The sequence below is a fragment of the Erigeron canadensis genome, chromosome 2, assembly GCF_010389155.1.
Source record: "Erigeron canadensis isolate Cc75 chromosome 2, C_canadensis_v1, whole genome shotgun sequence".
Taxonomy (NCBI): domain Eukaryota; kingdom Viridiplantae; phylum Streptophyta; class Magnoliopsida; order Asterales; family Asteraceae; genus Erigeron; species Erigeron canadensis.
In genome coordinates, this window is record NC_057762.1 from 28637503 (window position 1) to 28650317 (window position 12815).

At 35.8% G+C, this 12815-nt stretch overlaps 4 protein-coding genes across 4 annotated transcripts; 2 read left to right on the forward strand and 2 right to left on the reverse strand.

The window, feature by feature from the left end:
* Positions 1 to 1486: 1486 nt before the first annotated feature.
* Positions 1487 to 2438, forward strand: LOC122588817 (Werner Syndrome-like exonuclease). The gene has a single exon (XM_043761025.1). The coding sequence runs from the start codon at positions 1625 to 1627 to the stop codon at positions 2258 to 2260; it is 636 nt and encodes a 211-aa protein (XP_043616960.1). The 5' UTR covers positions 1487 to 1624; the 3' UTR covers positions 2261 to 2438.
* A 2041-nt stretch (positions 2439 to 4479) lies between these two features.
* LOC122588032 (probable F-box protein At2g36090) lies at positions 4480 to 5511 on the reverse strand. The gene has a single exon (XM_043760179.1). The coding sequence runs from the start codon at positions 5509 to 5511 to the stop codon at positions 4480 to 4482; it is 1032 nt and encodes a 343-aa protein (XP_043616114.1).
* Positions 5512 to 7994: 2483 nt separating this feature from the next.
* LOC122588033 (F-box protein At2g27310-like) lies at positions 7995 to 9388 on the reverse strand. The gene is made up of 2 exons (XM_043760180.1): positions 9373 to 9388; positions 7995 to 9198 (listed from the first exon to the last, which is right to left on the reverse strand). Exons 1-2 carry the CDS (start codon positions 9386 to 9388, stop codon positions 8105 to 8107), a joined length of 1110 nt encoding a protein of 369 aa, XP_043616115.1. The 3' UTR covers positions 7995 to 8104.
* Positions 9389 to 10847: 1459 nt separating this feature from the next.
* Positions 10848 to 11723, forward strand: LOC122589744 (Werner Syndrome-like exonuclease). Its single transcript, XM_043762071.1, has one exon. It carries the CDS (start codon positions 10887 to 10889, stop codon positions 11529 to 11531), a length of 645 nt encoding a protein of 214 aa, XP_043618006.1. The 5' UTR covers positions 10848 to 10886; the 3' UTR covers positions 11532 to 11723.
* Positions 11724 to 12815: the final 1092 nt, after the last annotated feature.

Genomic DNA, 12815 nt, shown 5'->3' on the forward strand with positions numbered 1-12815 from the left:
TCATAATCTTATTGCGATTTTAACAATCTCATTGCGATTTTCCAAAATTATTACGATTTTTGTGGGTATTTTGTTAAAATCTAAAAAAACTTGGGTAAATTGATTAAAAAATTTTAAAAAATTGGGTGTTGAGGTTATTTTCTCTTATGTAAATGGATTTTCCTTATGTTATTAAGGAAAAAGAATGTGTGGTCCATGATAATTTTCACATTTTTTTTAATAAATAGTTTCAGGATAACCCACCCCAGAATAGGGATGAACAAAAAGTCCTAAACCCCAATCCCGATCCCGTCCCAAAACCGTCCTAATCTCGGTGCTGAAAAGTCATACCGAATCCCGATCGGAATCAGTACTGATACTTGTTTTTTTGAGTTTGCGGGACTGGTACCAATCGATATTGGTACCGGAACTACCAAGCAAATTCCGATGGTCCCATTTGGCCATTTGGTCCCGACATGCCAAGAAAATGTAGCATTTTTATGTATCATTTCATGTACTGTATGTTTCAGTCTTCTTCATAATAGCGATTAGAACAACATCCACAAACAAATACTCCCTCCGTCCCATTTTAATTGTCATATTTTGACTGGTCAAGTCTTTTTCTTCTGATTTTGACCGTAGATATCTTTGTTTGTGTTATATATTAGTTAATGAAAGTTATATCAATGAAAAGTACTCTTAAACTCAATCAAATCATATATGTTATAAACAAGAATATTTACGGTCAAAGTTAAAAGCAAAAAAGACTCAAAAAGTCAAATTAGGACACTTAATACATTACTACAGTGTATGTCACGACATTTGGTTGAAAAGCTCTATCCATCCTTTCATTAAACAAGAAAAACAACATCCTGTATATAAGTTAGCCGATTAATTTACAATTCCTGTCAATCATAACCATATAGCAAATGGCATCACAACTTAATTATGTAAAGTTTAAAACTGCAAACTTGATGAGTTGTTTTTCTCCAAATAATGGGCTGCAAACTAACTTAGTAACTTGGCTTTTCTTTATTGTTAATATTTTCATCTAAAGATGATAAATCAGTAAGTTAAATGGGCAAGTGATTGGAGCAAATGATTTCAAGTGACTTTTAACAATATTTATCAAAAGTCATATATACATGAAATAGCTCTATTTGTATGAAGGAAAAATGTATCTCAATAGTTTACACCGTTAGAAATTTATACAGTATCATTTTTTTTTTTTTCACATCTTGCTGACTTTCGAGACTAGTCGGGAATTAGTACCAATATCTCGGTCCTGTTTCGATACGGTACCAATACTGGTACCGCTTCAAATAGTACAGTATCATGTTCTGCCCATTTTGAAGGTACGAGTCTCATGCCCATCTCTACCCTGAATGAATAACCATAAGATAAAAACATATTTAATAGATAAGATTTAAAAAATATATATATCTAAGATTTTAAAATTTTAGGCCATTTTGGTGGCATATAAAAAGTGGATTGACCATTGACGATTTTCCATTACATAAACAACAAAGTGACAAACAACCAAAAGACTTAGCACATCTCCCACTGCGAAAAGCAAGTCCCCAAGTTCTTTTTTCCTGCTATTCCTATCCAACTTTCTCCACACCACGCGCCACCACACGCGCCGATGACAATCACCATCTACGATCACGAACTTCCCGATTACACCCACAACCTGTACGACGTAACATTCTTTCAAACCACAATATACACCTTAGTCACAAACACACCATCTTTCGTCGACACATGGATCTCCGACACCCAACAACAACAACAAAACCATCCTCGAATCATCGGACTTGATGTCGAGTGGCGGCCAAACCAAGCCCGCAACTCCGACAACCCCGTCGCCGTCTTACAACTATGTGTCAACAACCGATGTCTTATTTTCCAAATACTACATTCCCCAGATGTCCCAACATCCCTAAAGAACTTTCTAAAGAACCCGAATTATACGTTTGTGGGAGTCGGGATTGAAAACGATGTCGAAAAGCTTATCGAGGATTATAATTTGGGAGTTGAGAAAATGGTGGATGTTAGGACTGTGGCTGCTGATTTTTATGGTATGAAGGAGCTTAAAAATGCGGGAATTAAGGATCTGGCAATGCGGGTTTTGGGAAAAGAGGTTAATAAGCCGAAAGGGGTTACGATGAGTCGATGGGATAACGAATGGTTGGTTCCTTCTCAGGTCCAGTATGCGTGTATTGACGCTTTTTTGAGCTTTGAGATTGGGAGGGTTTTGATGAGTGAGAACCAGAATTGAATTGTGTTTGTGATTTAAGTAGTTTTATTTATGTTGGTAGAAATGCCGGATTTTTTTAGTGTTTGTTTGATTTGAATGTTTTATTGTGTTTGATTGTTTGTTAGTGAATAATGATTGTTTGATGTTTTAGGGATTCGACTTGATCATGTAGTATATGATTTGAATCTGTTTCTCTCAATTTGGTGATTATTTTGTACGCACTTGCTATTTGTAGATCAGGAAAGTAGGAAACTGATAATCTGTACCCTTGATTAACTTGTTTGAACTACTCTTAATGACTGTTTGTCGATTTGTTTGACTCTTGATCAAGAGTTTGAGGGTCAAAAGGGCTCTCACTGTCTCACAGTATACTCTGGCCGGGTATAGCGCTGGAAACACTTAGAGTTTGATCAACAGATTGATTAGCAAAGCCTGAACAAAATTCAATTGTGTTTCGGGATGCAGTAGGCTTTGGTTCTAAGAACCGTTGACTATAAATCCTCTTCAATAAATCTACATAAACTGCTGCCTTTGCCATTGTTTTGTGCCAGTCATACAAGTAATTACTCAAGAAGCCTGTGTCACCTCACTAAAAATACCCCATGTCAACATTATTTTTAACCCATTACTTAACCTGCCCATCTTGTTACCCCTAGCTAACTGAATGAACTTCATGAAGGTAGATTTATGAACTAGTATGTTACCTTTCCTTTTGATAGTTGCCCCGATCAAGATCAAACTTGATAAACCTACACTTGTCATCCATCCTGACAGGGATCAAGCCTGTCGTCAAAAATATCATAGCAATGTGTGAAGCATTTGACTTGTTTTGAATATAAAACACAATCAAAATTGAGATATTTACAACAGTACATGAGTCAAAATTCTCACGATAGTAGAAGGTGCTTTGCATAATAATAGTACTAATTTGTGCATAGAGACTTCCATAGCGCCGGAAACACTGCATTAGAGTAGTTCCTTCTTTTACTGCGTTTGGCAATCCGTTGATTGACCTAGTAAAGCATAAGTTTCTTTGTTGATCCGCTTGGTAATATTGTTACTGTCATCAAGGTCTGTTGCTACTGAAATCTGCCTTCATCAAACTGAAAATCTACCTTCATCAAGGAACGGCATTAACAATTTAGTACTATAAAATTTACTGCAACCATTAAATCTTTGTAATAGAAATACGATGTTTTTTTTTTTGAAAGGCAATAGTATTGTCTATTGCTAATCAACAATAGAAATGGCAGTGATCTGCTTGGCGCCATGGCCTTTTTCAATTTACTCACAGTTATGCCTGATTTGGCGGATGACTGCACTGCTTTTACTATTTAGCATTTACAAACTCAACCATTTTGATCAATTCAGCTAAATTGAAACTCTTATTTCTGCTGTGTTTTATGGCGTTGAACTACACAAGTAAACCCAAAGGAGTTAGAGTAGAATCACTCTTGTCTCATTTGAGCTTGGAATGGAAGGACAATTTTTATGAATTATCATGGTATAGTCATATGACTCGTATCATTTGTTAAAGTTAAACTAATATTTCATGTAAACAAAGCTTGGCGTCTTAACCATGTTTCTTTCCATGTGAAGAACCGCAACAATTGGAAGATAGAAAGGACAAATCAAGAAGTGCGTCAAAGATGGCAGTTGAAGTTGTATGAAGAAATGTTTTTCATTTAATTTGCTGATTGTAAGATTTGTATTAATTGTGATATATGGTTTCTAAATATGTTTCAACTTGATGAATCTGACAATATGGACACATACATGTGTTAGATACTATTTGGATTTTCTCATCTATCAGAGAAAAAGAGACTTATCAGAAACCGAAGTCGAACTCATTCTAGTCGAACTCATGTGAGAATGCATGTGTCAAACTATTACCAAAAGCCATAGCAGCCATGGATCAGGTACATCTTTAACATCTTAACTGACCACCCACCTTTTCAATTAAGATTATGTAAGTGTGATTACTTCTATATACTGCCTCCAAAAATGTGATAAAACTACGTGAGTTCACACGGGTCTAAAATTTAGTATAATAGAGAGTATATAGTACGCCATAGTAGTAAACTAGTAATAAAAATGCTAGAGACACAATTTAGACATTGATAGTTGAGATTGTTTCGACTTGATTAACAAGGATTAATCACTTATTAGTCCGAAATCTGGTGTCAAAGGCGCATAATTAAACCCTTATCAGGATTAGACCAATTTCCATTGTCTTTAATTTATCCTAACCCAGGACCCAAGAAATGCAAAAATAACACTAGAAAAGAAACACAAAGGAAAAACAAGAGAGAATTTTCAGTATAGTTATTCTTAACTGCAATGTCCTTCTGGATTTCTTTTTCTTTCCTTTTCATCTCCTTAAACTCCTTGCAGGTCATCATTGTCTCCTGGTCATTATTGGCTACCATTTTCCTAATCACCTTACTTTCTTCCATAATTGCTCTTTGTGTAATAACCAAAAAGTCATTACCTTTTATACAAATAGAATTCAAGTCTTGTAACTTTAGTATCACCGTTTTCAACTGGAAACCAGCCGCCACTTCTCCTTGTAATACAACATGAATCTTACATTGTACAATATCTTGCGGGTCAATTCCAGGTAAGATTGTTTTGTATTGAACAAGTATCTCATTAGGAAGAAAGCCTTCTTTCACCCTAACCGGCTTGACGCTCGATAAGTTGCCTGCTCGTTTCCAACTCGTGCTCATTACAACCCAGTTTAACGTCAAGGATTCTTTAAGTTGTAATAAAGTTGCTTCGCCTATCTCATCGACTTTTAAGTCAATGGATTGGTTTATGATGCTTGGATCGTTTCTTAGCTCAATCCATAACGATGACGAAAGGAAATTTTTGGTTGAAGTGTTTGTTAGTTTGACTGCAGAGTATATAATCTCTTTTTTGTAGTGTATATCGATAGCTGAAACGAGTTCAGATAGACCTGTATATGATGTCAAACAGTCTAGTTGTTGGTCTTGTTCACGCATGCAAGGATCGATGACTAAAACAGGAAAGGCGTCATGGAAGAAAGAGCGGTGACCAAAGGGGAAGGCGGAAATGATTTTTTGAACGCACGGATGAGTAGAAGATGGCCAAGTAGATTTGCACATACGATTCCAAATCTTGTCATCGGAACAAAGATTTTGTAAATACGATGATAAGGTCGTTGTAGTTGCAAGAGATGGGCCGTCAAGGCATGGTAAGATATGTGTGTTAATGATATCAGAATGGATATCGGTGAGACTCGTAGCCATTCGTGATACTTTGAAATGATATATGGGAACTCAGGGCTGTGCGTAAGTAAGTATTTATATATTTTTATATAGATGATCACTATATGAGCTTCCATATATAGCAAGATTCAAAAGAATATATATTGTCTTGCTGGAGTTTCAAAAGGATTGAAGACCTTTAAATGATCGATAGATATGTGTTGGCCACTTGGTCGGGCTGCGGAATTGAATTAAAAATAAATTACATGCAGACCTTTAATGGATTGTAGTGTAGTAGATTTTATAAAAGTACAGCATATCGTATAAAAAAGGTCTTCATGCATTTAAATTTGTAGTTGCTTTGAAAAGTCGTTATTAGATTGTTTTTAGTTTTTAGTGTTTACAATAATAGAGTTGCATTCTTCTTGGCCGGGTTATGCTATCAGAATACCCCATCAAACACCCACCATATATACGTGAAGTATACATTTGGTACTTTGACTTTTCTGGTGAAAGCGAGTATACTTCCCGTATACAAGGATATATACTCGTGTATAGTGGGTGTTTATGCCAAATTGGTGCGTGTGTGTATATTCGTTCCCTTCTTTTTCCATATTGGCTAACATGTCACTGTACTCGATCGATCCCATGCGAGCTAGGTTCTAGAGGCAATGTTTATTTCTTCAGCTGTTTGATTATCGAAATGGGTCAAGGAGGCAACATGACCATATTTGGGTTGGTGTTATACGAGTAAGAAATTTACATATCAATTAAGTATGTCAACAATTTGGTGGTGTTGATGTATATATGGGTATGCTTAATTACTTGCTCATCAGCAACTCATTTTAGGCACTAGGTAGTGACTAAACTAGTCTCTAATGAGGTGTTGGTCAATGACCAAAGCGCCCATCAACAACGAGGGTGGTCAATCAACAATCAAGGTGGATTAGACCAAGGTGATAAAGATAATTGATGAAAATGATCAGGATCTATATTGGGTCGATAAAAGCATTAAATCTGTCTATGTACTTGGGATTCTTTCTGATCTAAAATCATCCTCGAATGATCATCAGACTTAATGTCGAGTGGCGGCCAAATCAATCCTGCAACTCCGACAACCCTGTTGCTGTCTTACAACTATGTATCAACAACCGATGTCTTATTTTCCAAATAATACGTTCCCCAAATAATTTGATAAATCTACACTTGTCATCCATTGTGATTGGCAAGTTACGGTGGTTAGGTATTAAGCCTGATTAGGCTGCTGACTCCACTGTGTTTATTTGCTAGCGTTTACAAACTCAAGCCTTTTGATCAATATAGTTAAACACAAACTCTACTGCACTTGAGCGTTTTATGGCACTCAACAGGAGCGGTATAAGAAAAAAAAAAATTCAAAGACCAAAATTAAAGATCCATCTGAAAATACATGTAGATAAACAAATAGAAACCCCGACAAAAATACAATACTACATTTTTGGGATTCAGCATCTAATTAATTTGGGGACATGTACACCATCATCATTTCATGTCCTGTGATCCCACCCCCAATTTGATTTAGAGTAGAATCATTCTTGTCTCGTTTGAGCTTGGAAAGGACAAACGTACGATTTATATCAATAATCATGGAAAGTCATATCATTCGCTGAAGTTAACTATTGTTTCATGTAATCAAAGATTCATGTCTTAACCATGTTTCTTTCCATGTGAAGAAGCTAGCAAGTGAGCTTTGCAGACCATTGGAAGATAGAAAGGACAAATCAAGAAATGTGTCAAAGATGGCAAGTGAAAATAGATGGCAGCTGAAGGTGTTTTAAGAAATGTTTTTAATTTTTTAATTGTAAAGCTTTGTAAAAATTGTGATATGATTTCTAACGATGTTTCAACATAATAAATCTGACATACGCGTGAGCACGTACGTACATGTGTTTGATACTATTTGGATTTTCTCATCTGCTTGATGAAAAGGGACTTATCAGAAACCGAAGTCGAACTCATGTACATGAGAATGCTTGTGTCAAACTATTCCAAAAATCCATATATAGCAGCCATGGTCTAGTCCATCTTTAGCATCTTAACTGACCACCAACCTTTTTCAAAGTTGTGTAAAGTGGGATTGGTTTGATATATTGTCTCCAGAATTTTGAAAAAATTACATGGGTTTACACGGGTCTAAAAGCTATTACTCGTATAATAGAGGAAGAAAGAAAGTAACTCCCAATGCCATTTTCCACAGGTTTTGGGTCCCTGTGCCATCTTCGACGATGTATGGGAGGTTAAAATGTAGGTAGCCTTAACCCTACCAAAGGTAGAAAGGCTGCTTCCATGGTTCTACCAAAGGTAGAAAAAGACATCCAGCCTTGCTGGGCATGAGGATCGAACCCATGACCTCTGTTTCAAAAGGCAAGAGCTCCAACTACTGATCCAACCCAGTTGATTTTATTATAGAGATACTCGTATAATAGAGAGTACTAGTATATTATACTCCGTAGTAGTAGTAATAAAAATTGCTAGAGACAAACAGCTGATTGTTGAGATGATTTCGACTTAATTAACAGGGAATCACTAATTAGTCCGAAATCTGGTGTCAAAGGCGCCAAAACCGATATCAGGATTAAACCAATTTCGATTGACTTTATCCTAATGATCCAGGACCCAAGAAATGCAAAATTAACACTAGATAATAGACACAAATGCAGAACACAAAAATGTCAGTATATCTATTCTTAACTGCAATATCCTTCTGGATTTCTTTTTCTTTCCTTTTCATCTCTTTAAACTCCTTGCAGGTCATCATTGTATCCTGGTCATTATTGGCCACCATTTTCCTAATTACCTGATTTTGTTCCATAATTGCTCTTTGTGTAACAACCAAAAAGTCATTACCTTTTAAACAGATAGAATTCAAGTTTTGTAACTTTAGTATCACCATTTTCACCTGCAAACCGGCCGCCACCTCTCCCTCTAATACCAAATGTATCTTACATTGTACCATCTCTTTCGGGTCACATCCAGGTAAGATTGTTTTGTATTGAACAAGTATCTCATTAGGAAGCAAGCCTTCCTTTACCCTAACCGGTTTGACGCTTGATAAGTTGCCTGCTCGTTTCCAACTCGTGCTCATTACAACCCAATTTAAAGTCAAGGATTCTTTAAGCTGTAATAAAGTTTCTTCGCCTATATTATCATCAACTTTTAAGTCAATGGATCGGTTTATGATGGTCTGGTCGTTTGTTAGTTCAATCCACAACGGTGACCATAGGAAATGTTTGGTTGAAGTGTTTGTTAATTTGACTGCAGAGTATACAATATCATTTTTGTAGTGTATATCGATGGCTGAAACGAGTTCAGACAGGCCCGGATAAGATGTCAAACAATTTAGTTGTTGGTCTTGTTTCCACATCGAACGATTGATGACTAAAACAGGAAAGGCGTCATGGAAGAAAGTGCGGTAACCATAAGGGAAGGCGGAAATGATTTCTTGAACGCGTGGATGAGTAGAAGATGGCCAAGTAGATTTGCATACACGCTTCCAGATATTGTCATCGATACAAAGATTTTGTAAATACGATGATAAGGCAGTTGTAGTTGCGAGAGATGGGCCGTCGAGGCATGGTAATATGTGTGTCAGTATAATATCAGAATGGATATCGGTGAGACTCGTAGCCATTCGTGATATATATATATATGATTGATTGATGCTTCGAAATGATATATGGGAACTCAGGGCTGTACGTAAGTAAGTATTTATAAATATAAATTATATATATAGATGATCACTATATGAGCTTCCATATATAGCAAGATACAAAAGAATATTGTCTTTAATTGATCAATAGATATGTGATGGCCACTTGGTCGGGCTGCGGAATTGAAATAAAAATAAATTACATACATACATACGGAGTATTGTTGTCATGTAGTTGATTTAAAAAGTACAACTAACATCGATTAAAAAAGGTCTTCATGCATGCATTTAACTTTGAGCCTTGATGAGGGCTTTGAAAAGTCGTAAATGTTGTTTTTACTGTTTACAATAATAGAATAATCATTCTTTTTTTCATATTTTAACATGTCACTGTACCATTGCGAGGTTCTAGAGACAATGTAAACTAATTCAGTTATTTGGTTATCGAAATGGGTCAAGGAGGCTACACCATACTTATTGGGTTGGTGGCAATGCCCCAATACAGTAACGAAATTTACATGTCAAATACGTCAACAATTACAATTTGGTGTTGTTAAGTTGATGTATGGGTGCACTTAATAATTGCTCATCAACAACTCATTTTAGGCACTAGCTAGTGACTAAACTAGTTGCTAATGAGGTGTTGGTCACGGGTCACCCATCGACAATGTGGGTGGTTGATCAACAACCAGGGCGGATTAAACGACAAATGTTATTAAGATCTGAATCAATGAAAATGACCGTAATCTATATTGGGGCTATAAGAGCATAGTACTATCTGCAAAAGTGTAGGATTTTGTTCCTATCTAATTTTGTTTGGCTTAAATTAGTTAATAAGAGAGATTATTAATGAGATCAATTTGGTTATAGTGTTATACAATGTTAGTACGTTAATTATCAATTTTCATACCAATCGGTAAGAACCAATAAGGAAGCATAAGTGATATGGTTGGGTGGTCGCGTAAAAATATGTTGGTAGATTAATCTTTCAATCTCAATTTCTATCTAACAATTAATATCGATTATATAGAGATCATAATCATCTTTAAAACTTTGTATCATACCCTAAGTGCTTGTTTGTGGCCAAACATATATTAGCTGAATAATGACTAAGTTAGTTATGATAGTCGAGTTTGTTGGTGTTGTTACTTAAAATTGTATCTGAGTATTTATAATTGTATCATAAAATTTGATACCTGTATATATATTAAAGCATATTGTATAAATATGCAATGCATAACAATAGTAGATTTGTGATACGGTTATCACATCTCTTAGTATATTAGAAGATTTCGTTACAGGGACTTTTTTTTTTAAATAAACCATTTGTATGCTACCTATAAGCTTGTGTATGACGTACATAGTTTAATTATAATTAATGGTATTTTAAACACCACCTATGATTATGAAAAGTACGCCCATGTAATGGCGTTTAGGAGTTTTTTATATTCATCCACAACATAGATCACACGAGTGCGATTATAACATGAAGCAAACTCTTTTTGAAACGATTTTTTGTTCTTAAATTCGTCATTTTACACTTTAGATTTTTGAAATAATTTCTATTATAAAAATTGAAATCTTAGATAAAATCTTTCAAAAATAAACTTGACCTTTTAGAATAAAGTTAAAATTTTCTACCTTGACCATGTTTCACCCTCAAATCAAACCCTGAAATTATTTTTACTTTTATATTTTCTTTCAAAAACCCTGAATTTCACGTTCTGCCATGGCGACGACATCAATCAACAAGTTCATTCATCACGGCCACGCAGACACCACCCACACCGCCTACCAAGTCACATTCTTCGAACACACAATTTCCACTCTCGTAACCCACACCCCCTCCCACGTCGACATCTGGATCACCCAAACCGAACCCCTTCTCCGTCACACCCCCATCATCGGTCTCGACATCGAATGGCGTCCCGATTTCCAAAACCCCACATCCCGAAACCCCGTCGCCACTCTCCAGCTCTGTGTCGGACGCAGATGTCTTGTTTACCAAATGACCCATTCACCTTTCATCCCGAATTCTCTCAAAATCTTGTTAAAGAACCCGAATTATACGTTTACTGGTGTCGGGGTTCAGTACGATGTGCAGAAACTTAACGAGGATTACGGCATTGTGGTTGCGAAGATTGCGGATGTTAGGGAATTGGCGGCTCAGGTGTATGGAAATGTGGAGTTTAAGAATGCTGGGATTAAGACATTGGGGATGTTGGTTCTTCGTAGGGAGGTCGAGAAGCCGAAAAGCGTTACGTTGAGTCGATGGGATGATTTGGTTTTGAGTGCTGAGCAGGTGAAGTATGCGTGTATTGATGCGTTTTTGAGCTTTGAGATTGGAAGGGTTTTGATTTCTCACAAGGATTGATCGTATTCGTATATGGTATCGTGTTTTTAGCTTGATGTTTTTAGTACTTGTGTTTTGATTTAAATGTTTAGGTTATGTTTTGTCTTGTTGGTTGGTGATTGTTTAATGATTATAAGGATTTATGCTTGATTAAATCGGTGAATTCTGCAGCATTTGTTATGAGTTAATCGCAATTACTATATGTTTTTTTAACGGCATTTGTTTCGTGGTTACTAGCTAAATGTGTGACTAATAGTATGATACTGATTGCTCATACAAAGATATATATAGATATTGGTTGTTTTTATGATTTACGGATTGTTAGGCTTACTGAGTGATCCCGTAGAGGATTTGGACCTCAGAATTTGCTAAATAATTCATAAGGGTTATCTGACTTTTAGAAAGGTTAGTTGAGCGATTTATTTAGGCATAAACGATTTGGTTTACTCACTGACCCCATATACGATTTGCAAGTGTCTTCTGATTGTTTACTAATTGTCCGTGCCTGTCATGGATAGGCTATCTGGATTAGTTTATGTGTGATTCTGTTCGTTTACATAACAAGTGGCAAAATGTGCGGGTTGTTTAACATGTCAAAACGGGAAATACATGGTATGGGTGAGGGTTGGTTGCTGAGTTGACCCGAAACCCTTTACTTTTAGTACAAACTTCTTAGTTCTTTTTCAACATATGATTACAACTATTGTTCCGTTTATCGCACAAGATTATTTAACAGATTCTGTAATTTAGAAGTAGAACTTGGGTGCCTTTTGACTCGTTTTCTTTTGGCGACTATTTCAAAAAATTTAACCGTTTGGTGTAGGAAATAAAGCATGACCTGAGTTGACTAATTCATTTGTCCCCTGAAGGTTTAATGATTTAATAATTCCGTTTCCTGGATTATTTTTAGTGATTCGGTTTTACAGTATGGTCTTTTTTTTGTATTGTGTTTTGACCAAAAAGTTTTTTGGGCTTTTAGCGTTTTATGTTTCATTTAAATTTAAATGTTTAAAAATGTGTTGCTGGATGGTGATTGTTTGTTGATACAAGGATTTTGGCTTATATTAATCAGTGAATTCTGCAACTTTTGTGATGAACTAATCTCAATTAATATATGTTTTACGTATTTTGGCATGTCTTTTGTGGGCATGTTCTATATGTGTGAGTAACCATTTTCAGATCTTCTCGACTAATACAGTAGTATAACACTGCTGATGGCCTAATACAAAAAAAAATAGTTGTTTTGATGCTTTCGGATTTTGCTTACTAAGTGCTCCTGTATAAAATTTGGACTTCAGAAACTGC

Bases quoted from the DNA above. Each gene is read 5' to 3' on its own strand.
- LOC122589744 (XM_043762071.1), top strand. From the start codon at position 10,887: ATGGCGACGACATCAATCAACAAGTTCATTCATCACGGCCACGCAGAC.
- LOC122588032 (XM_043760179.1), bottom strand. From the start codon at position 5,511: ATGGCTACGAGTCTCACCGATATCCATTCTGATATCATTAACACACAT.
- LOC122588817 (XM_043761025.1), top strand. From the start codon at position 1,625: ATGACAATCACCATCTACGATCACGAACTTCCCGATTACACCCACAAC.